The following is a 20,504-nucleotide window of genomic DNA, read 5'->3' as shown; positions in this document are numbered from 1 at the left end:
ATAATGAACCTTATTTTAGGATTTACACAAATCGAAAGAGTCAAAAAAAGTGTTACAGTACATGCAGAACTAGTCAACAGAAGTATAGGGCTTATACCGAAACATGCCGCATTTTTACCGAAATATGCCGAATGTTTACGATATAATAATGAACCAGTTTACAACTATATTTCAGGATGTATACATATGGAAAGTGTTAAAGGGGAATAACAATATGTATCCGACGGTTCAACAGAAGTATGTGGCCTGTATCTTATAGGTCAACCAAACGAGGTTGTTGTTGTAGCATTTCTAGAATTCAACGTTAATTGTGAAACCGGAGGTGTTTTGGCGGTGTGTCATATTTTTAATGTCGTAATAATCACCAATTGTTTCTCTTTTTGATCTATATTTCATTATGTCAAGGTATTTCTTCTGTCACCGCTCTCGAGGGATGTCGCATTTTCTTGTTCGCTAGTTTTGTTGAGTGTTGTGTGGAAGCTGTCACTTTTGTCCTATTTTACTAATTCTTCAAGTTTTACACTCAAAATATTTACAAAATCATAACTTCTAACTATTTTCTTTTCAAGCATTTCTCCTAAATACAAACAACAAACACGCAGCTCTTTGCATAAGCTTATTTTTTAAATCCAGGGGCATTTTAAAAATCTAGAGAAAGAGTGATCCCTCTAAAAACCGCTTCCAATACCTCTATTCAGGCTAAATCCATTTACTGTACAGTTTAAAAAAACATCAGCAAATTAAGTTTTTAGAGGTATTGCATCACAATTTTGGTTTAAGAGGATTAAAATTTGTCTGAAATACGGTCTGTGATTTTCAGGCAAATTGTTCAATTACTTAGTCAATACATTTCCGCAGACTAACAACACCCTGTCAAATTAAAGCTTTTTGGTTTGGTTTTTAATCTTAGTTAACAATCATGGCTTGATAACTGCTCCGGGTTTTATTTCTTGTTAGATTTAGGAGGTAGCAATACAAAAGTGTAAAACATTTGATTTTAAAAAACAGTGTCTGAAAAAAGTATTGTTGGTTTTTCACCAATAGTATTTCACTGTAATTTAAGTGTTACTTAATTGTTGTTGTTCCTGTTGTTGTTATCATCATCAGCAGCAGCAGCATCATTGCATCACAATCTCTTTTTCCACCATTTCCACCACAAACAATACCACCACAAAAAACACCACCACCACCACTGCCACCACCACCGTCATCATCATCATCATCGTTGTCTTTATCGTCGTTTCGTCGTCATCATCACCGTCATCATCATTATGTAACCCGAGTGTATTTATTATTATCCGCGTTTATATAACTAGTTTATATCTGTTTCAAGTGCCGCCGTAGATTAGAATAAGATTTTTTATGGTATAAGGTTGATGGTTTAAAGTTTAAGGTTAATTGTTTAAGGTTAATAGTTGATGGTTTGTTGTTTAAGGTTTAAGGTATATGGCTTTAGGTTTTATGATTCAAGGTTTATGGTTTTAGGGTTAATAGTTTAAGGTTTATGTTTCATGGTTTTAGGCTTTATGGTTTAAGGTTTATGATTTGTTTAAGGTTTATGTGTTATGGTTTTAGGTTTTATGGTTTAAGAATTATGGTTTTATTGTTTAAGGTTGATGGTTAAGGTTTATAGGTTATAGTTCAAGATTTTATGGTTAAAGATTTATTGTTTCAGATTGATCGTTTAATGATAATTCTTTAAGTCCATATGTGTCAAAGAGTTCCTATAAATGTAATTTTTTTAAGCTTGTAAGTAAAGACTTACGTTTTGTTTTTAAATTTTGTTTGTTCACTTGTCATAACTTGATTTTGTTGTTGTGTTTTTTATTCTGTTTCTTCATTATTTTTTATAAAACAACATAAATCTGCAGGCATGCTACTTTAAGAAACTGTGAAATGAATTTTCAATACAGGATTAAATTGAAATTTGACTTAATAACAAATTGGAAGAAAGAAAATAATTGTCATTGTAGCAATGTCTTTTATCATTTTGTTTCATTCGAAATTAATTTTACGACAATCAATTATGACAAAAAACTCATTTCGTCTCTTGAAAGTGAAAACAAAGTTTTAAAAAAGTCGTGGTTAAAGCGGCATATAGCTTTTAATTTATGTTAAAAAAAATAGTTTTGTATTGTTTCAAACCATGTCTTTCAGTAATTTTATGTTATGTTGCTTGCTCAAGGGAACGACGGGTTATCCCTGAAGGATTCGAACCGACGCGTCCAGCAATCCATTGATTATTGAGTCAGTGGTGAATAAATGAATGAATGAATGTATGCATGCATGATTGAATGAATAAATGAATAAATGAATGCAAGAATGCATAAATGAATGAATGAATGAATGAATGAATGAATGAATGAATGAATGAATGATATATCATCCATCAATGCGCCATTGATCAAACAACATGACCATGGGTTTACACATCATTTCTTTTCTATTTTCCGTTCTTTATATATAAGTTGTTTCATAAATTCATTCAATATAATTTATTCCTGAAGACATTAGACGGCTGGGAGCTCCAGGGTGACTTGTTCCCCAGTGAAAATGACCACACCCTCAGTCTGGCAGAGAGGTATCACATGTACTGTGGAGAAACTAGGCCAAAGAAAATATTTATATCATCACAAAACGTTGCCTTGATACAGTTTAGACTCCCCAATCCAGGCGAGGGATTTAAAGTGTTCGTGAATTTCAAAAATAATCCCCAACGTAAGAAGTCTTTAATTGATATTAAATACTGTTTGTAACGCCGTTTTCATTAGCTAATCGTGTCGTTAACATAGTTTTATATATACGACTGCTGTCAATTTATGAAGAAATCTCAGTTTGTTTTTCTCTCTAAAAAACTAAGTTTTGCTGCATTATAAATTCGTTATAATGATTTTTGAGTTTTAGCGGCTCGGGTTATATATGAAAACAACCGTTTATATCGGGCCAATTACCTGCAAAAGTCTTTATAAAGATAGATAAATTTTATTCATACAAAGGCAATATGCCCATCAGTACACAGTAATAATACAATCAGCAGTTTAACATCAATGGCATGATATAGCATGGTATACATAAAATAGTTCAATTAAAAAGTCAATACTTATTCATTATAACATATCTAGTCTATTATATATGTGATACATATAAAATGTATATGATAACATCAATGACTTGATATAAGCATCTTTTATATGAAATAGTGAGAGGACAAGGTTATCGTTGATACAATGCACTGTCTCTTTTATCAAAACTTTTGTAAACAAATATTGCTAAATTTTTAACAATCCAAATATTTTCAGATTCAAATAGTTCTCTAAATTTAATCACATTAGGTCTCTTCCAAAAATATTTTTTCATATGCATTTGTCTAATATCTTGGTACAGGGGACATTCAGATAAAAAATGAAACTCATCCTCTAGAGTATTACAAAGTCTACATTTTCTTTCGTCAAATGATATTTTTTGTGGCCTATGCCATCTACCCGCTTCTACCTCTAAATAATGGGATGACACTATCAGTCTTGTTAATGCTTTTCTAAATTTAGTAATTTTAACAATGTCTAAATATGGCTGATATCTAAAACATGAAAAAAGTTTATATGTCCTTGCTCTTGTCGAATTTTCCAATTGAGCGTTCCATAGTTGTAAACAATTATCATACATTCTTTGCTTAAATACATCTATAAAAATATTTTTGTTTCCACCTCCTTGGAATAGCCACACATGATTAAAACCTAATGAGTCTAGTAAAAGTTTAATATTATAGGCCCATGAAATCTTATTAGGATACATTTCTAAGTCTCTTAACATCATATCGTATACATGTCTTATATATTTTGTGCATTCGCATTCTAATATTTTAAACCAGAATCGTACTATACATATTAGCCTATTAGAAAATAAACTTGTTCGACCTAATTCTCCATAGACAAAATTATTCTTGGTTTGGGCACGTAATCCTAAAAGTTGTTTACAATATTGTAAATGTATTCTTTCTATAACATTTGTTTCTTTGAATCCCCATATTTCACATCCATAGTTTAAAATAGGAACAACTAACTTATCAAATAGTTCTAAGGAGTGTTTAACATCAATATTAGTGAATTTAACTAAATAAGACTTGAGTTTGTATATTGCCTTCAACGCCTGGCCTGCTAATGCCTCGTGCGTTGCACTAAAAGAACCACCTGTGGTAAATGTAATACCTAAATAAGAAAAATTTTTTAACAATGTCTACAGTGTGACCATTATATGTGAAGTTCATATTTCTTCTGTTTGTGCCGCCTTTTCTAAATACAATTACCTTTGTTTTTTTCAACATTAACTGTTAGTTTCCATTTCATACAATAGTCAAATAACAGATCTAAACCTTTTTGTAAACTAGTTTCGGTTTCAGCAAAAATCACAATATCATCAGCATACAGCAAAAGGAAAAGTTTGAACATAACTAAGTTTACACCATCAAATCCATGTAATATGAAATGCTCCTCAATGTCGTTTAAGTACATTGAGAATAAAAAGGCGAAATACATTCTCCTTGACGAACGCCCAACATGCATGAAAAATCAGTGCTAACTGTATTTAAATGCTTAACTCTAGATTTAACATTATTATACATTGATCTTATGACATCTAGTATCTTTCCTCTAATGCCTAACTTAAGTAATTTATACCATATTATATCACGTACAACAAAATCAAATGCCTTGGTAAAATCTATAAAGGCTACAAAAAGTTTTTTGTTATTGTTAAGCATATGATTAATTAATCCATGTAGAATACAGATATTATCAATCGTTCCCATATTTTTTCGGAAGCCTGCCTGTGCTTCAATATACACATTATTATCTTCGGCCCAACAATTTAATCGGTTATTCAAAACTTTAGTAAATAGCTTGCCTATAGTACTTAATAAAGTAATTGGTCTGTAATTTCCAGGTTCCTCTGTATCACTTTTTTTGTGTATAGGGATGATGTATCCTTCAGTCCACTTTTCAGGGAAATAACCGAGATCAAAAATTTTGTTAAATAAATTTTTAAGGAAAGCTAAGAAAAATCTATTTTGAGACCCATACTTAAAAAATTCATTTAAAACTAAGTCTGGACCTGCCGCTTTTCCTAATTTTAACTCATTACAAGCTTTTAAAAAAAAAATATAAATAATGATATAAATAGACGATTAAATACACTGCCAAGAAAGAACAAACAAAAGATAATTAAATTAAAATAGTAATACTAATAAGAAAAAGTAATAATAAAAAACAACACACAAAACACCGCCAACTGTCTAATGTCATAACAAAAATAATATCATGTCACTTTTTCTCTTCGAAATTTTATTGTAAAAACTGTAACCCAGCCCTTTTCTGAATATTGTATAAAATGCCTTCTTTGGAAACAAATGAATAAAAGGGGCTTTCTTTTCACAGTAATGTTGTCTTATTCTCTTCCAAAGCAACATAATTAAAAACTGAATATTTGTAATCTTGTCATTTGTTTTCGAACAAGAAAAATACGCATTAGTGGAAAACATGATTTTTTGTTCATTTATTGACTGTACTAGTATATGAAATGGTATTATACAATTACTAATTTTCACCATGCTATAATTGCAAACCTATAAAGCCCATCCTCGGTAACCCAAGCTCTTTACCGTATACAAGTACATATTAAGTGCAGTATATACGGAATGTGTACCGTGAGTTCCGCTATATATTAGCAATGTGTAACGTACTTTTTAAATTTTTTTTTTAGCTAAGAAAAATATAGTTATCAATTTTTATTAATATTTTACCTGTTATCTAGTGTAATAGATTTGACAGCATCGCAAAAAGTACACTTAAAGGTTGAATATCAAACAAAAATATCAAAACATAAAATTGAGCCGTCAACAGTGTATAACATGGTATATGTAAGCTGCGGATTTGCAAGCTGGCCTGGTTCTATACTAGTACTATTTGCAACGGCTTATCAAGTTTGGATACAGCCCGTGAATTACATCATCATTTTAGTGGTTATCCTTTCCTCTCTTTGCCTATCGCACTATCCTGTTTTTGTTTGGGGTCCTCTTGGGCTCCTTGCCACAGGTTCTTAGTGATGGGTCGTGTTAGGGCCACCTTTCCTTGATGATCCTGTTTATCATATTTCATATATGACCATAATTCACAATCTGACATCAGAGAAATCTTTTATCCGCCGGTTTTACCTTAATAATTTGTGATTATTTGTTTCTATGAGCATATAAGAATGGAAATATACTTTATTTTCTTTTTATTTCATTTTTTATTTGATTTTTATTTAACTGCTTACCTGGACGTGGTGTTCGTAGGTTTCACTCTGGATCACGCCAATAAGCTACATTGAATTTACAAGAGCACAATTCAGACACCGCGCCGTTCCTGGGAAGGGTGTCGAACAGTTTACAAGTACTAGTTGAATTCACTTTCGCAAGAAACTGAAACTTCTGTACTTGCAATCTTGAATTCGTGAAGCTGAAACCGTTTTTGTAAAAGTGCATCGAATAATGTTTCCTTTGACTGTTATTATTGGATTGAAATATTATATTTTCAGCCTGTAACGCAGTGGCCATGTTTGATATGGGAACACTAACTATGAAGAATTACGGCTTACGTCGTAATTGCACGACGTCTATCATCTACCCTGAGCAAATTCACATGCTGAACGTTGATGTAGGCGTGACGTCAGAAACTAAACCTATTGAAGCGGAAACCGGCCTCAAAGATACGGTAATCAATTGTTTATAAGTAGCCTTACTGTAATACTTTCCCGCCAAAGTAATTCTAACATCGGCAAATATCGTAATAAATCGGTCTTTTCCAGAACGTAGATTTTTTACAATCTTTGCTATTAAATAATTTTCAATCGTTTATACACAAGAATTTAGTACATAGCTATAAAGGATGAGAGATCGTAAATAATCTTATGCCAAAGATGTTGAAAATATAACGTTACGGAAATAACCGAATTGCTACGTTATGGGCCGATGATAGACCTTTTTAGCGGAAAAAGTCCCTGCAATGGTCAAACGGCAACTTTTCAGTTTTACTGGTTGAAAAAGAAGCCCCAGGTTAACATCGGTGCATTATTAAAAGGCATAAGCACATGAGAAGGAACACCGATCGTTAAACTAACTGACTCTGTTAAGTGTTTTAAAGGCGAGTCCCTAGCAGGCCTTTAAACAATACTTGGACAAGTTTACTTAAGTCTTCATTGATTGACATTGGATACTTGTATATAGAGCTGGAGAACACCAAATAGGGACAAGAAAGCGTTAGGTTTACAATTTTATATTACAGAAGCACGCCGTCATTTTCATGCTAATAGTCATGAAATTTTTAAAAAGGTATTGAAAGTAAAATAGTGTCAAGTAAACAAAGAATAATACTTTACACATTGCAAATGGTACTCACAATCAACGAACATTATCAGATAAGTGGTCAAAGTATGCAATAAAAAACTTTACTGCGTAAACTTTACCGCTATTTGAATAACTTAACTTATTGTCGAAAAAGCAACAGATGAAAAGATGGTCCAATAAATTGGCCAATGAGTATTTTACGGATACTATAAAAGTACACCAAAATTAAAAAGCTTCAGAAAAACAAAAATAGAAACAGTTCTGAGGGATAATGTGCCGATAAGTAATAATCACTTTTTATTTGTCGTTCTACAACTTTATTTTTTGACTTTCAGACTCTCCTGAAAAGTTTGTATTAGGCTGCCAACATTCTGTAGTAAGAATGGTGTCCAGTGGCATTTTCCACAACACTGTCACATTCCAGTACTCACCTCCGAAGGAAGAGGAGATAAATGCGACCGAGACGTGCTAAATGTAAGCGTTTAAAGCGGCTCGTTAATAGTGACACGCCTCCAGATATGGCATTGCATAAAAATGCACTTAAAAATAAAATAATTAATAAAATTCTCGAGTAAAAAAAGTTTTTATGATATGTTTTCATAATCAAGATGAAACTTTTAATGCATTCCGTAAATAAGGCAAAATTTACTGTCCACACATGCAAATTAATAAAATTCAGGACTTAAAGAAACTTTCACATATTTTGACAAATTATGGGTCGCTTCTGTTATAATAATAACAACAACAAATTAACAATAATAGTAAAATCACAATTACAACAAATCTGGAGAAGCGCCGCTTTAAAGAAGCTGATATACATGTATAATTTACAAGTCTAATTATATTCGGTAATGTCATGATAATTTGTGTTTTTGTTTGATCTTTATTATTTGCAAAACTGTCACTTGTGACATAAAGTAGCTTAAAATTTAGAATAAATATAGAATGACCGAAAGTAATGGTCAATGTATTACAGAGATCTGTATACTGGAACGGCAACCCAGACAGACTGCACTCGGCCGTGTCACTCCTATATTTAACAGTAAAAATAGTAGAGGAAAAAACAGCAATAACAATAACAAATAAGTTGTCAATTTGTATTAACATAAATGATGTTTAAGTTTTTGTTAAAGTTTATTAGTACGTTTTTACAAAAATACATTTTAACCGGCTAAGTGTTTTAAATTATTTTTATAAACAGACGATTAACCAGACTGATTAACAGTTTGCCGATTTACCATACCAAATGTGTAACGATTCATTTGAAATACTGCGATCCTATTGGACAAAATATAATTTCAAACACTTAATAATTCTAACAATATTTCCTTTTTCAAAAACGTTAATATGATTGAAATAAAATGTAATTTTCACGTTCAAATATAGAATTCGAGAGAACGTTCATTTTTTGTTTGCATCAAATATTTTACAATATCGTTCTTCTTTTTTTTATTTTTCAGAGCAAGGCGACACAAGTTATCAACAACATCTACTAGTATGCCTTGTTAGAGCACCGATTTCGATACTTATGTTAAATATCAAAGACAAATATCATAGTGAAAGCTATTTTTTTGCAAAAATATGCGAACAAAAAATTTCCAATAACAATTGCCTTCAACATTTACTGTCACATTTGAAAATAATCAAATAAAAGGGGAAATTTACTGATTTGAAGTGACGTGATTTCGTTATTATTTTTTTCTATTATTATTATCATTATTATTATTATTTTTATTTATTATAAATATTATTATTATTATTATTATTTTAGTTTTTTTAGTATTATTTGACAGCGTCAATTATAATGATATAGTATGTAACACTCGACAGAAGAATTGGATGTTACCAAATAAAGATAAAGGCCGACAGTCAAATACAATACAATACATATGCAAATACCATTTCAAAATGACCAGGCCCCATGTTCATAAGAAAATGAACAGCATCAAGATCTATCTTATCTTTTCCAGATTAATCCATTTTGTATTTTGATTTTTTATTGCTTCCCTTCATTTATATATATAATAAAAGAATTCTATGCTCAGGATCAAAGAAGCTCCTCTTACATGTGTCGTTTCAGCATCAAATTTAGATAAATATTGAATATCAAATCTGTTTCTTATTCTGATCATGATACTGACTGATGCCTAAATCTTATGCTTAGTTTACACGGAGCCAGAAGATATATTGGTTGTGTGTGAGAATAATTCTTTCAAAGAATTGGATCGAGATGTCGAAGCGATTTCCAGAACAATGTCAAGATCATTAAAGACGCAATTGAATACAACAACACCAACAACAACAACAAAGAGGAAAAAACAACAATAAACACTTACCTACGACTAGTAGCGACACGTTCTTGAAAAGACGACACAGCTTAAGGTATCTTAGCAGAACTTTGAGCCCACAAGAATTTACCGAACTAGAATAGGAAGTCCAAAGATGAGGCATTTAACGAACTAGAACCGGAAGCCAGAAGTTGAGGCATTTACCGAACTGAAACCGGAAGCCAGAAGCTGAGGCATTTATCGAACTTAAACCGGAAGCTGGAAACTGAGGAATTTACTGAACTAAAACCGGAAGCCAGAAGCTGAAATCCGTTTGCGATTTGTTTGTTGTTTAGGACTGACCAGGTGGAGGACATATATGTATGTTGCTGAAACAACATTTCATTATAAACATTTGCTTAATTCTGTACGACTTAATGAGAACTTGTTGGTATTAACGTCTAAAAACAAGAGAAACAAATGAGGAACTTCTCGTAACAGGTGGCCGTTTACAGCTTCCGTGCTGAAAAGGTTCCGTAGTTTTAAAATATATTTTCAAATCGATTAAAGATCAGTCGTCATACACATCATGATCGCACTAAATGGAGGTCCTTTAACGTTTCCGTAAATATCTTACTAAACAGTTCATCCAATACGTAGTAGCTTAGATTTGATTTCTTGCAAAGGGTTGACCGTAACTAAAGATATTTCGTGGCGGCTTGTCCGATTGATTTACGTATCGAACTAGTAATATAAGGATCAAAAGCCGTGTAGATTCAAACTGCGTCAGGGGCAAGCTGGGTCCTTGAGCAAAAATGTCTAACACTCATTGTTTGGTACTTGTTGGTTCCAGGAACGGATTCGAGAGTGTGTGAATAATCATTTAGCTTCCTGCAAAACCGGACTTAAATAAATTCTGTATAAAATAATTTAAGATTTAATATACAACAAACAATGCAAATTGGTACATTTGTTACAAGTCCTTGTCTTGTACAGATCTTCGTCCAAGGGCTTAATCGGTTTATTGCAGTTGTCTGAAGTACAGCAATATGTACAATCAAAGTCCAAGGTGATAATGTTGTTTTTCTAAAAGTTACGGCATTTGTCACTGTCAAAGCTCCCTAAGAACCACTCACGGTAGCAGGTGTCAAAGTTGCCGCAGCTAAAATATATGTGTTTATTTAAATTATTATCAAATATAACCATCTGACTGTCAGCGTTTTATAACGTGATGTTCTATTGTATAAAAAAAATTGACATATTTTTTTTCATTGAGTGTTTTCAATTAAACTTATATGCGGGATTCAAGAGTGGTACAGTCATCGCGGAGTCTTTGGTCCGCTCGGACATTACGTTAAAACATACTTATTTATGATCTATGCATTTGCGCAATAAGGTTTATCAATGAAATAAAATTTGCGATAGAGTAAGAAGCTTGAAAAGCTTATTTGAAATCAGTATATAAGCGATAACAAAATATTCAATACATAAACTAAACTATACATATATCATATCGACTTGTGCTTGTTTTTTACATATACACACTATCTTTATAAAAATATGTATGATCTTCTTTATGAATTGAGTACCGCTCAAGCCGGTGCTAGGGGGCGTGGGGGATGTTGCACTTATTCATTATCCCTCATGTACAGACTCAATCAAACTGAGTCTGCAATTCTTACGTAATTTTGTTGTGATTAATGCTTCCGAGGGATCACTTTGTTTCCAGATTTTTATACTTCACAACAGCAGGTGTCAAGTGCAGTGTGGCAGCTGTAAAAAGTTGCTCCGTACTTCACATCAGTGTTGTTATATTTTTCTGGTCCGTCGGGATCATTGATGCCAGCACTATTAAGTGTTGAGAATTGAGTACCGCTCAAGCATGTGCTAAGGGTTTTCAGATCCGGGTGATACTTGATTTCTCTGCGGCAAACTAAAAGATATTACCTTTTCAAAAATCACATAAGGACTGATTATTCTGCAGCTAGTCTTAGAAATACACATACGTCCTTTGAAATGTTTTCAATAATATTTTGTCTAAGTCATATACCTGCATAGTGGTTTAAACCTATGCTGGTTGTATCAGGAAGTAGATGTTAAATGGTCATCAGTAACACAACGGGATTTCTGTTTGTCATAGATCTGTAATATTTGATATTTACTCAATTTATTTTCAGATCAAGATATATGTTTCTCAAAAGCTATAAAATTGCTCGTTTGTAACGTCGCTTTTCATTGGATAATCGTGAAGTTTAAATAGTTTTATATACAAGACTAATGTCAATTTATTAAGAAACTTCACTTTTTCCTCTGAAAAAAAAATTGCGGTTTAATGAATTCGATATAAATACGTGGTGGTTCGGGTTATATTTTCAAACAACTGTTTATATAGGGCCCCATATAACCTCAAACGTCTTAATAACTAACCAAAAACACCCGCAACATGTTATATTTTAACTAAGGAGTTGAAAGGTGCTCAACTGAGGTTTTTGATATGTCTGACTAGAAATACATTTCAGAGAATTTATGTTATATTTTCCATTTTATGTAGGTCTAAACAATAACTTGTGTGCAAAAATTCAAATCATTCGGTATCTCTGTCTTTCCAGAATAATTATTTGCATTCTTTACTGAGTATATTTATTTTCTTGATAAATTATTATCTCTCGAATATCTTTTACGTTTTCAGGTGATTTATGTAAGAAATATATATGTTGTTTTTTTCCTTTGGCACCACAGCGGGGTTCCTTTAAGTGGAACCATATGACATATTATACGATCATCCATTAAAATAATATCAAAAACCATAAATTCTGATACATTTTTAAAAAAGGAATACAGTTATAAGTTATTGGAAACAGTCAGTTATAAAACATAAAAATTAATATAATAGTAACAAGATATGAAACCATGGTATTTGTTTCTAAAGTAAAGATCACATTGAAATATTCCGTCCTTCAATAACAGAAACCTATTTAGAGTAAATTTATTTGCCATACATAACGCAAATCAGACTTTGAATGAAAAGCAATTGAAAATTTTCAAGAATTGGAATTTTTTTATTCCACGCAACAAAACACTCTACTTTGCGTGCTTTGTTTCAATTAGATAAAAAACAAAAACAAATTTACTGCGTATTAACTCTAGCACCGAACTATTTGTACTTTGGTTAGTTAAATGAAAATCTTTTTCATGTTCCTAGCCAATCGAGAATCTCACAAAAATGATGTTCTTACGGTATAATTTCCGTTTGTCTCAGTTCAGATATTTTCATGAGAATTTTGTAACTACGAATATTTATTCTTCAAAAAATAAATATTTATATTCGGAACAGTGCCGTCTTTAAATAGTGTTGGCTTTGAACAGCTTTGTGTTACATGGCTTGTGAAATCCACCTCTTTTTTCTTTCTTTCTTTCTTTCTTTCTTTCTTTCTTTCTTTCTTTCTTTCTTTCTTTCTTTCTTTCTTTCTTTCTTTCTTTCTTACTTACTTTCTTTCCTTTTCTTTCTTTTCTTTCTTTCTTTCTTTCTTTCTTTAATTAAACAAGGAGTCATTTTCCCTTTTCTTGAAAATGTCAACATAACAATTTTAGTGTTAATTTTAGAACATATTTTGATTACCCCCAGGTAATTTGTTTTTGTTTTTTTGTTTTTTTTTTCACTTAATATTTATAGTTTGACATTTAAAAAAAACAACAGTTTCAAATGACTTATAATTAAGACATGCAGAGTTGTTTGCTTTTTTTAGCCTTATTCTTTATTTATTTATTTTTGTTTCAGAGACAAATATTACACATCAAATCATTCTTTCATCTATATCTATAGTTCATATAATGACATGTTAATATCACACTCTTAAAAATACTTCACGAACATGCGAGTTTCAAATTATTCTCAACAGAAACACGAACTCACGGAAAGTGATCGTTCGATTTTGCCATGTCATGTTTAAATGTTGAATTCTGCTTAAGCCGGTGCTGGGGGTGTGGACGGTAATTTGCACTTGACAGTACCATACATGAACAGGCTTAAACTGACCGAGTCTGCAACATTTTCAATTATGCCGTTTTGGACTTTCTTTAGGGATTCGTTTTTCTCTATTCTATTGTGTTCGTTCGACGTAAAATGCAACCGAAAAGTACAACTCAATAAACAAGCATTATTACATTTTGTATTTCCAAATTCAAAAGAAATCGCCGTTTACTTAAATTTGTTATAAAAGTGTTATCCGACATTGAACCCGTTTCATTTACACACAAATAACTATTCTTTAGTAATACATATTGTCTTGTAAATAAACAAAAGCCCGTGTTGCACGTTGCCGCAAGTTTAAAGTCACACTGACACGAACAGTATTGGTGCGAGTGAAAGGGCCACCAAACCTAAGAACCGACAAACCTTGATTAAGTATTACAAAAAGTAAAATTAAACGAGGAAAAGATGCATTTACTATGCGTAAACATTTGTCTCTTCAGCGAGAATAAAATGGATTTTTGATAAAATGATTTTTGAAAATTGTTGCCATCTGCTGTGAAATATGTACCGTTATGTTTTTCTTTGTATTTATTTAAAACTAGGAAGAAAAATCTACTATTATTTCGTGCCAAACGCTTTTTTATTATTAAAAAAACACGTGGATTAGCATGCAACTGTGAATGAAAAATACCGCTGATATTCACTTGGGAAATGAATTTAATGAGGTAAAAATGCACAATATCGTGTTATTTTTAAATATTTGGCAAAAAGCCAATGTTTTTGATAAAGAAAAACAAACTGTAAAACTGTTTCACCCAAATAGTTTTCAAAACAACAGATTCGTTTTTATTCGATGTTCTTTGACACAACTCGTGCCTATTTTCTTAGCTTATAATTTCCACATGTCATACAGCATGGAGTGACCTTTAATACAAACTTATCGTTTCTTATTGTAATAAGTTAATACAGATCAACAGTCTTAAAAAATTATTACGGAAACGTAAAAGGGCATCCATTTAATGCGATCATAAGGTGTACGAGACCTCATGGGCGAAAAAAGGACCAGATGTCTTTAAATATTTGACAAAATCAAATAATCTACTTTCTACTTAACTTCTATTTTAAAAATGTCACGAAGAAGAATGGGCTAGTTATCTTTTAAATATTCTTTGAAGTGAGTTAGCGTTTTAAGAAAGCCAATGGGAGAACCCAATGTCCTCAAAATGTTGGACAAAGTCAAAAAGCTACGTGGGCATTTTAAACCTTTTTATCATTAACTATATTGTTATGTTGTTGTTTTTATAAATATTATTTTTACAAGCTGTTTGGTGACGGTAAATATTTCTCTCTTTTAAGGACTTACATACAATTCATATGAGAGTACAATTTTCGTACCTAATGGCGCGATATTATTAATTTTGATAAAAAATAATCCTATAACTACAATAAATCTTAGAACCGCTCCTGTATACATAAATATGCTAAGCATTAGCTTTTAACCACTGTAATTAAAACTGTTCGTTGATGAAAAAAACACGTTGATTTCCTTTTTAATAGCTCCCTTGAGTTTTAAAAAGGAATTTAAAGAACGTGTTTATAATTAACACTGTCTAAAAACGGCATTTTTTCAAACGATAATGTTAAAGTTCGTGAGAATACAATTGACGATTAAGAAATGTGGCATACATTTTTACAATTTTAGTTACATGTATTTATTTTAGATTTTCTGATCGAAGAAAGATGTTCTTTTGTATTTCATTTATTTGGGGAATTGTTCATTCAAGACACTAGCAAATTTATTCCATAGCCAAAAAAGCAAACAGTTAAGTACAATAGAATTACTTTTTTAAGGGAATACAAGGTACCGATCTCTTAGCATTGGCTTGGCAATCCATCGGTCTCTGGTTTGACGCTAAGCTGAGGCGAACTTTTCGGTTACGTTTGATCTCGGACATTATATGTTATTGTTAATAGATATTTAATAATTTCTCAGCGTTCCATTTGCGCTATCTCTATGTGTTATTCTTTTAAAAACCTAATATTAAGAAAGCATGATACGTGTGGTACACATTGATACAAAAATTTTCTTTTAATAAAACCTATTTATAGAATGAGCAGAAATTAACCAGTAATTGTCTATGGAATCAAACAAGGCAACAACCAATTATCTTAAAGTAAAAATACTAAAATAACTACATGCATTATCGCAGCTTCATTTCGTGAAATTATTGTTGTTCGTAAGTGCTTCAATACACGGTTGAAGTTACTTAAGAAAATTTTCTACTATCGTAAGGTTCTAATAGCAACCAGCAACCTTAAAATAGAGAGAAATAAGAATCCCTAAAGAAAGCCCAACACGGCAAAATTGAAAATGTTGCAGGCTCGGTTTGACTGAGTCTGTTCATTGACGGTAATCACGAATGTTACAAATCAGCCATCATAAAACATACGTTGTCCTGGTCATTTATTATGAGTTTTCTTTATAGATATAGTCGCATGTTATAACTTATGTATGTTCTAATTGAATGTCTGGGTTTGTATAGAGGTGGTCACGACAAATACACGTTTTATTGTTACGAATTTGGATGTCTAGCCGTGACAGATAAGTAGAACTGACATGTTTCGGTGATGTCGTAATGCAAAAAAAACATGTAATAATTATTTATAATAATGCAATGCCTTACATACTATTGCGTGTTGCGTTGTAAGTGATTCTGTTTGTCAAAATGTTGCTCAGGGTTAGACTCTTACTTCTGAATAACCAATCATTTTCTGTTGGTATAACAAAGTCAAGTCAATACTTTTTTTAAAGGTAGTATGGCGAAACTCAAGCTTTTACTGGTGAATGAAGCATTTTCGGTGCCCCTCTGTACATCCATAGGATATTTCAGACACAACAATTACCTGAGGGTTAACCTTGGAACTTACGACGTTCCGTAAAAACTAGCTTGATCATTGATTGATAATAACCAGTTTTTAGTTTTCTTTTTGTTTTTTTTTGTGTTTGTTTGTTTGTTTTAAAGAAAGTATCATTTTCTCTCTGCTAACAAGGGTAAGGTATTTTTCGCACAAATTAGCTATTGAAGAGGATAAACATAGAAATATTGAAATGAACCAACTTTTCAGCACAACATACAATATGTAACAATTTAAAACATAGTATCATATTATAATGACTTAAGCCCATGGTCTTATTTACATAAATTCATATCAATAATGAAATGTACAAACAAAAATGTAATTGTTAATTTAGCACGATTTGTTTATTCAACGATGCAACGAAGAACTAAATCGACTTAATACATTTGTTTGATTTATTTTACACTGAAACATATGTATATGTATAATCTACAATGTATGATTTATAATGTAACATACTTTTCTGTAGCTTGTATTGTATCGCCAAAATATTACTTGGAGATGAACATGTATATGTTTTTGCAAAACAATTATTTGACTTGACTTTTTATTTCATCATTGTTAGCAGTACTATAATGCATGAACACTGTTTTGTTATTATGAAGCAATTCAAATTAATACTTGTGGTCTTTAAAGAACGTTAATTTGCAAATTGCACATTATCTGCAAAACCGCATCGAAGTTGCATTTTTCCCGTCTTTCCAACTCATTATATTGAGTAAAAAGGCTTTAAAGAATTTAATATTTCCTCCCTTTTTCAATTAGAGAATAAAGACAGGAATCAAATTTGTATTAATGTAAAAATGCCCCTTTTTCTGATATGCACTTTATAGTGTTGTTACTAGAAACGAAAAGATTATAATATGTGATATATTTATGGCATACCGGCATTTATAATGTTTAAAACACGTCATCAAAATGCTCATCAAATAATCAAGATTACATTGCATGTAAAACAGTTCTTCGAAAAAAAAAACAGTTAAACGTAATCTAAATATGTTTAAAAAAAGAATAAAAAAAACAATACAAAAACCGAACAAACACGACAGAAAATTAATCACTTCAATTCTATTACATGGCAAAAGATGCAAAAGATAATTCTGCAACCTTTTTTGGAACAGTATGAGGACACAAAAGATAAAATCGTTTTAGGAATAAAAATCATTACAGTAATTTCTTGGCTGCGACCAAGTTTATGCTGTACTCTTATTTTTCGTAATTGTTCTATCTTTGAGAGTTGGTTGCAAAGATCGTAAACATTTCTTTTTATTAAAACCTGAACTAAAAATTATAATAGCTGTCTTATTTTGCGGTTCGGATCAGAATCTATCCCGAGGAGACCCGCACATGTAAAAAGACTTGCCGAGTTACCGCCAACGGGGGGTGGGGGTACCGAGGGACAGATATTCCGATATTTTAGATAATTTGGTACTTGTCTTGCTTATGCTACCTTTTTCCATAATATATAAAACTCGTAACCTTAATAAAACAGTTTCCATGGAAATTCTTGTCATTTAACCCGTTACTATATTTTTACAACAACATATGAAATTGCTTCTTTCATAACGTCAAAATTACGTTATCCTATGTTACATACGCCAAAATGACGTCATATTAACACCGTTCATTGGTAAATACGCTAAAATGACACTATTGTATAACGCACGACTTATTAGGCACACCCAATACCAGATGAAAATTTCGGGTAAAAACTATCGGAAACACCAGGCTGATATGCAAGAAAATATTGGAGCATGAAATTAATGAAATGCCGTTTCTGAACTAAATAAACATAAATTTATGATTTGTTTGTTTACTTCATTTCCTTTGTTCATAGTTGTATCTTGTAATGTCTATTCCTTTGTAAACCTAAAGTTTTGCAATGATTTAAATTGTTCTGAACAAATATGAAGACCTCAATGTAACTGTCAATTTTAGGTGGCATTTATACTTTTAAATCAGCCAATGTGAAAAAAAACAACTACGACTCATTATAAAAAAGATCGGATAGCTTCATTAGAAAAATATCGTATTTCAATAAATGATTTATTGTTATTATTTTAGTTTTTATGGAACAAGAAGTAGCCTTTAACTCGTGTATGATTAAAACCTTGGAAATCATGACTTTAAATTTGCGATTTTCAAGGAACGGTTAATAAATAACTTTGACATAAACTTAATGACCCTTACTGTAAAAAAATGAATAATGTTATAAAATAAAATATTTGTATCACATTACAGCGATTAAATTCAGTGATACAGTTTTCTTATGTGTTGTTTTATCATTTTTTTCCTTATTTCTTATTATATATGTTTTAATCAATTCGGATTTTGAGCAACATAAATTGATTTCAAAGATGGTATTTATGAGTTAAGCACAAATGTATATGTATTCAATATAATAAACGATGAAATATTTAATATGGGGGTTGGGCAAGTGGAAGAATGAGGGGGCCTTGGGGAAGTTATATTTTGTTTTGAATGTGTAAAATTTGTTATCGTGCAATATATCGTACCATTCAATGAATTGTGCGGTTAAATGTCACTTTTTTCTTGCATCTCAGACAGGATTATCTACCGTTTACACCGGTGCTAGAAAACTCTATCTTACACCCCCCATGTAAGACAAGTCGCGTGCTTTAAATGACGTCATTGACGCGCGCCTTTTATGAATGAATCGCGTTCTTAGGATGACGTCATTTTTCCGTTATGAATGAAGTTGTAAGTTCATACGCTACTATAAGAAAAAAGTGCGTAATGAGAATATCAGTTTTCATAATTTCTGTTCCGAAAATAATTGACATGTAATATGCAAGAAAAAGAATCAAACACCGGCTGTTGGTACAGACGGGAATATCTAGCTCTCGGGTAACTGTTAAGCGGAAACTCGGCAGAGCCTCGTAACCGCTGTAAACAGTTACCCTCGAGCTAGATATTCCAGTCTGTACCGGCAGCCGGTGTAAGATTCTTATAATATTTCTCTCTATATATTTAAATAAAAAAACTTAAATTTTGATTCTTCACGAAACATTTAACGAGCATGTCACGAGCGCTGATCGCATACTGTTTCCAAGTAATATGTAACGAATATTGCAAGTGCATTTTTATCACGTGACATGTATCGTGTGTAAATCACAAACTGTTTTCAAGTAATATGTAACGAATATTGAACGCTATTTCTTATCACGTGACATGTAACGAGTGTAGATCTAAAATTATGTTCACGTTATATGTAACAAATATTGAACGCGAGTTCTTTTCACGTGACATGTAACGAGTGTACATCGCAAACTGTTTTCAAGTAATATCTAACGAATATTGAACGCTGTTTCTTATCATTTTACATGTAACGAGTGTAGATCACAAACTGTTTTACGTAATAAATAACGAATATTGAACGCCAGTTTTTATCACGTGACCAATCACACCTTCTCGGCCTTTTCGGTCAAATGTCGATATTATTGATAATAAGCGAGATGATCCGATTGATCACTTGACATGTAGAACGCACACTATGACCACGTGACATTGCACGAATTGAAATCTATTGATATATTACAAGTGTTATTTCAGTGATATTATTGATAGCACTCATAGGTACTAAGATTTGTCCCATTGATTTCATTTGTATTGTTATTTGTGCATGTAAATGGCCAATACAAATTAAATTGTTATACTTATGTACGTATTGTGTTTCCACAATAAATTGAAAATTTTGCAGTTTACTTGCAAATTTTAGACTGTTTATAGATTGACTTAAGGCCAGTAGGACACAATGTTTTAAAGTAACACGTACTGATTGTCGAAAGTAAGACATTACGCAAATCAGCCGCCATTATGAACACTATTCGCAGATTGCAAAACAATTTCGTTTCTGTCAGATACTTTTCTCTTCAAGATAAGTTGAACCAGATATATAATACTTACAATAATCGTTTGAATTCACAGCGAGAACAATATTCTCACT

General features: G+C 31.7%; 1 protein-coding gene across 1 annotated transcript; it reads left to right on the top strand.

Annotated features, from left to right (window-relative positions):
* Window positions 1–214: 214 nt before the first annotated feature.
* LOC132718926 (corticotropin-releasing factor-binding protein-like) lies at window positions 215–7,850 on the top strand. Its single transcript, XM_060702632.1, has 5 exons — window positions 215–237; window positions 1,108–1,273; window positions 2,508–2,718; window positions 6,571–6,756; window positions 7,714–7,850. Exons 1-5 carry the CDS (start codon window positions 215–217, stop codon window positions 7,848–7,850), a joined length of 723 nt encoding a protein of 240 aa, XP_060558615.1.
* The last annotated feature ends 12,654 nt before the right edge of the window (window positions 7,851–20,504 follow it).

This window comes from Ruditapes philippinarum, unplaced genomic scaffold (genome assembly GCF_026571515.1).
Source record: "Ruditapes philippinarum isolate M1 unplaced genomic scaffold, ASM2657151v2 ctg4105_1_1_1_1, whole genome shotgun sequence".
Taxonomy (NCBI): domain Eukaryota; kingdom Metazoa; phylum Mollusca; class Bivalvia; order Venerida; family Veneridae; genus Ruditapes; species Ruditapes philippinarum.
This window is presented reverse-complemented; position numbering and strand designations above follow the sequence as displayed.

Bases quoted from the DNA above. Each gene is read 5' to 3' on its own strand.
- LOC132718926 (XM_060702632.1), top strand. From the start codon at position 215: ATGTATCCGACGGTTCAACAGAA. The intron at 2,719-6,570 runs GTAAGAAGTCTT...TTATATTTTCAG, and splicing joins TTTCAAAAATAATCCCCAAC to CCTGTAACGCAGTGGCCATG. The intron at 6,757-7,713 runs GTTTATAAGTAG...TTTGACTTTCAG, and splicing joins CAAAGATACGGTAATCAATT to ACTCTCCTGAAAAGTTTGTA.